The sequence below is a fragment of the Solanum verrucosum genome, unplaced genomic scaffold, assembly GCF_900185275.1.
Source record: "Solanum verrucosum unplaced genomic scaffold, falcon-dt-bn FXZP01000049.1, whole genome shotgun sequence".
Classification (NCBI taxonomy): Eukaryota; Viridiplantae; Streptophyta; class Magnoliopsida; order Solanales; family Solanaceae; genus Solanum; species Solanum verrucosum.
Genome location: NW_026020221.1, coordinates 9,897,428 through 9,901,834, shown reverse-complemented (window position 1 = coordinate 9,901,834; position 4,407 = coordinate 9,897,428). Strand labels below are relative to the sequence as shown.

The 4,407-nt window shown below is 32.6% G+C and overlaps 1 protein-coding gene across 1 annotated transcript; it reads left to right on the top strand.

The window, feature by feature from the left end:
- Positions 1–619: 619 nt before the first annotated feature.
- On the top strand, positions 620–4,073 carry LOC125831513 (phosphomannomutase-like). Its single transcript, XM_049510689.1, has 11 exons — positions 620–688; positions 1,486–1,530; positions 1,580–1,670; positions 2,342–2,418; positions 2,655–2,690; positions 3,069–3,124; positions 3,289–3,388; positions 3,493–3,588; positions 3,671–3,760; positions 3,842–3,893; positions 3,997–4,073. The coding sequence occupies exons 1-11, from the start codon at positions 620–622 to the stop codon at positions 4,071–4,073; spliced, it is 789 nt and encodes a 262-aa protein (XP_049366646.1).
- The last annotated feature ends 334 nt before the right edge of the window (positions 4,074–4,407 follow it).

Sequence of the window (4,407 nt, the reverse complement as noted above, 5' to 3'; positions counted from 1 at the left end):
AACGGTAAATTTTTATATATCATTTAAATATTATGAATTGTCAATTATTGTGGCTTATAATTCTTTTTACGTAGTTTACAAATATATAAATTTCATTTCAAAAGAATTGAAGATCTCATCCGCAAAATCCCGATCAAACTTAAATTGTTTGACTCTCGAAAAATGATATGCATCACATAAATTGGGACCGAGGGAGTAATAGTTTTTGAGCATTTGATTGTGAATCTTAATTTGGTAGTTGTTTAGAGTTAGACATGTATTAGTATGTAGGAATTAGTTATGAGGAAATTTATGTATTAACTTAATTATTACTCATTTTATATAAGTATTCGTTATTTCATATTTTATTTTGCATAAAATATGTACATAGATTTCTTCATAACTTATACATGTATTAGTTACGTAGGTTTCTAAATTGCATACCAAACATTAGAATATTCTTATACAAGAATAACTTACCTTCGAACGAGCTACCAACCAAACGATCCCCAAGTGTTTTTTATTATTCAATGATTGTGTTGATTAATTGTATTTTGGTTTTGAGAAGTGTAAAGCTGATAAAGGTGAATTTTTGTTGTTAAATGCAGGGAGAGGTGGTGAGAAGTATTGAGAGATCAACATGCGTGCAAGGAAAGCTGGTTTAATTGCTTTGTTCGATGTTGATGGAACTCTTACAGCACCGAGGAAGGTATAGTATTATGAAATATGCGTTTAGATGTGTGATTTTATGTTGATTTCATATTATGATTTTATATCATGATTTCATATCGCATGACCTAACAGACCCTAGTTTAATAGTCTCTTTTGAATATTTTGCTTAATTTGTAAAAGAATAGTAGTCTTTGATTTATCAAATATGTCTTGTAAGAAAAGTACATTAATGATTGGATAGATATGATCCTCTACTAACTTTTGAAAAGATTATGCAGATATATATGTGTATGCCTTTTGCAATAAAAAATGAATGTAAAAAACTTCTGTTGAACCTTACTTTTTTCTTAGAAGTTCTTTAAATACCAACAATTAGTAAATATTTTTTTTAGGAATGACATAATTCCTATTTTTAATACTATCTGTTGCTCTTGTTGTCTTATTTTCTTATTATCGTGTTTTAAATTCTTTTTTTATTTTTTGCTTGAGTCAAGTGTCTATCGGAAACAAATTCTCTACCCCACAAAGGTAGGATAACATACATCCTTCAAACTCCAATTGTGAAATTGCACTCTTGTTGATTGATTTTTTGAATAGAGTAGAATGGTATAGATGATTTGTACGTTTAGTTGAATTCAACTTATTTGAGATTGAGGCGTCATTGATTGAGTCACTATATTCTTGCTAGCCTATACATTTATTTTCAAAAAATTCATGTCATGAGTTTTTATTGTTCTGATTCTTATTTCTTCCTTTAATTTTATAGTAAATTTACCAGTATTGCATTTAATCATCCCCATAATTATATTGATATTCTTCTTTGAAAGAATTCAGGAATGTACTCCAGAAATGTTCAAATTCATGCAAGAACTTAGAACGGTAGATGATTCTTTTGCCATACTCCGCTTCTCTCTCAACGATTCTCTAGCTTAACAATTTTGTCTCCCTGCAGGTTGTTACAATTGGAGTTGTCGGAGGTTCTGATCTTGTAAAGATATCAGAACAGCTTGGCAATTCAGGTTAGCTTAACTAAACTTGGAGTTGGGATGATGAAAGGTTTACAACTTCAAATTTTGTGGGTAGGATTCAGTGGCAGAGCCACAATTTTATTTAGGAGTGTCAAAATATAAAGGAGTAAAGTCATGTATAAGCCAACGGGAGTCAATATAGTGCATTCTTTTATCCAACTACACGATCTAATTTTCCAACCAAGGGGTGTCAATTAACACCCACTACACCAAAAATGATTTTTAGCAGCAATTAATTAACAACAATAGCTTAATTGTTGCTAGATATATATATTTTTAGGGGAAATTAACACTTTTTGAAAATGTCCCTAAAGCCTATAGCGACATTGGATCTAATAGCAATTAACTAATGCCAGTAAAAGTTTTAGCACTCTTTATTAATGTGTATATTTATTGCCGGTAAAAGTTGTTTTTGTTGTAGTGACCCCTTGAATACATGTAGCTCCGCCACTGGGTAGGATTTGTAATTAAGGAGCTATATCAGCTTATTAGTGCACATGTTTCTTGCTCAGTATCTAAAATTTCTCTTAGTATAGGCAAGAGTACAACTTTGGTTTCACTAGCCAAGAGCACTGAACTGAGTTTCGAAGATGATAACTTATACAAAACCCTTGGTTCTCATATATGGTTATTAACTGATCTTTCTAATATTTGTGATGCAGTTATGAATGATTATGATTACGTTTTCTCTGAAAATGGACTTGTAGCCCATAAGGATGGCAAGCTTATCGGCAAACAGGTAATGGCCAAAATTTGATATCTTATATCTTTAATTTTACTTGTGAGTGCAGGTTCATTTTGTCACATAACGAAATCTTTGGATACTGTCTTTATCTTTCAAACTTGAACTTGTTGCCACAACATAAGCACTTTGTACCCAGTTGAGGTACAAAGTGCATGGCTTCCCTCATTCTCCTTTGTTGCTAATTAGCAAGGTGATTTCTTTTGAAATGACATGACTCCTTGTGTGTGCAGAGCTTGAAGTCGTTTCTCGGAAATGAGAAGCTCAAGGTTAGTCAATGCGCTTTTCTAATTAACGAGGAAATGTTTTATTTTTATGCAAAGAGAGGGAACATACCCAAGTTTGATAAAGGCTTAGTTAAAGTATTTGTTGATAAGATAACTATAATAAATTTGTGTGTGACCTTAATGGACAAGATAAAAGGGTAAGAGCTACGTAGAGAAAGATTATTGTGTAATTTATATTTTGTTTAACTACCAAATATATTATATTTTGTCGAAAAACTGCTTTGACTATTATGCATTTATTAAGTTCTCGGAGTAATGTATATTATGATAATTAATCAAAATCTGAAAACTATAGATACAATTCTGTATGTTTGTTGCATACATATCTTGATGACTTGATGGTATGCAAATGATATGCAGGAATTTATCAACTTTACCCTTCGTTATATTGCTGATTTGGATATTCCAAAAAAAAGGTGGGCATATCAAATACTATGTTGCTTGGATCCTTCAAAAAAGCCGTTGCATCTGTGTAATACCCTGCAACATTTTTGAAGGATTCAAGCAACATAGATCAACGGTTGAATTATCTGCTTGACTGCCTCTTTGTGTCAAACTTCTTAATAATTCTCCTTTGCAGAGGAACATTCATTGAGTTCAGAAGTGGCATGCTAAATGTGTCGCCTATTGGGGGAAACTGTAGTCAGGAAGAGAGGGAAGAATTTGTTAAGTATGACAAGGTATAGACAGCTTCTCTAGTATTGCATGTATGTTTTGCAGTAATGTACCTCCGGCAGATTCTTTTTTCTCGTTGATTTAAAGATAATTTTAAAACTATATTCAGGTACAAAAGATACGCGAAACAATGATATCAGTGCTTAGAGGAAAGTTTGTACACCTTAATCTCACCTTCTCCATTGGAGGCCAAATAAGTTTCGATGTGAGTGTCTTTAAGCCTTTTCTTGTGCTCATTGATCGTTGAACGTTTTAGGTAGATGATTTGGGGATGTTGGTCATGACAGGTTTTCCCCCAAGGCTGGGACAAGACTTATTGTTTGAGATACCTTGAAGAATTTAATGAAATTCACTTTTTTGGAGACAAAACGTACAAGGTAGTTTTTAGTTACTGATGTGCTTGAAGCTTTCTTTTCATGTTCGGGCTGATATACAAGTCCTGCTATTTACTTGAACAGGGAGGAAATGACCATGAGATCTACGAGTCTAAGAGAACTGTTGGTCACACAGGTCCGTCCAAAATTTCATTCTTTTATGTTTGAATAAATCATTCTCTTGCTTAATTCCTTGAGGAATAACATTACCTGCTATTTTTTCTCCTTTTTTTTTCCAGTTACTAGCCCGGAGGATACAGTGAAGCAGTGTTCTGTTCTATTCCTCAGCAAGGATAATGGAAATGGAAGTTCTTGAGCTTGTTGCAGTTTTCCAATACACGTACAATTTGTATGCTTGTAACCTATGAACGATAGAAATGAATAATTCCTATAAATTCTTGTATTGAATTTACTCATCAAAATTATAATTTCATTTTTCCATACATTTGAGTTGAGATGTATACTTGTGAGTCATGTGAACCAGGTTCTCTAAGAAATCCCTTGAGGTGGTCTTGTTTTTGTGAGATAATCTACGTTTTTTATGTCAACTTCATAATCCTCTTTCATGCTATGTGTAAATTGTAATGTGTGTATACTTCATTCATTACTGCTTTCTTACCCTTAGAGTGCTTCAAGGTCCAATTTTGAAA

Bases quoted from the DNA above. Each gene is read 5' to 3' on its own strand.
- LOC125831513 (XM_049510689.1), top strand. From the start codon at position 620: ATGCGTGCAAGGAAAGCTGGTTTAATTGCTTTGTTCGATGTTGATGGA. The intron at 1,671-2,341 runs GTTAGCTTAACT...TTTGTGATGCAG, and splicing joins AGAACAGCTTGGCAATTCAG to TTATGAATGATTATGATTAC. The intron at 2,419-2,654 runs GTAATGGCCAAA...TTGTGTGTGCAG, and splicing joins GCAAGCTTATCGGCAAACAG to AGCTTGAAGTCGTTTCTCGG.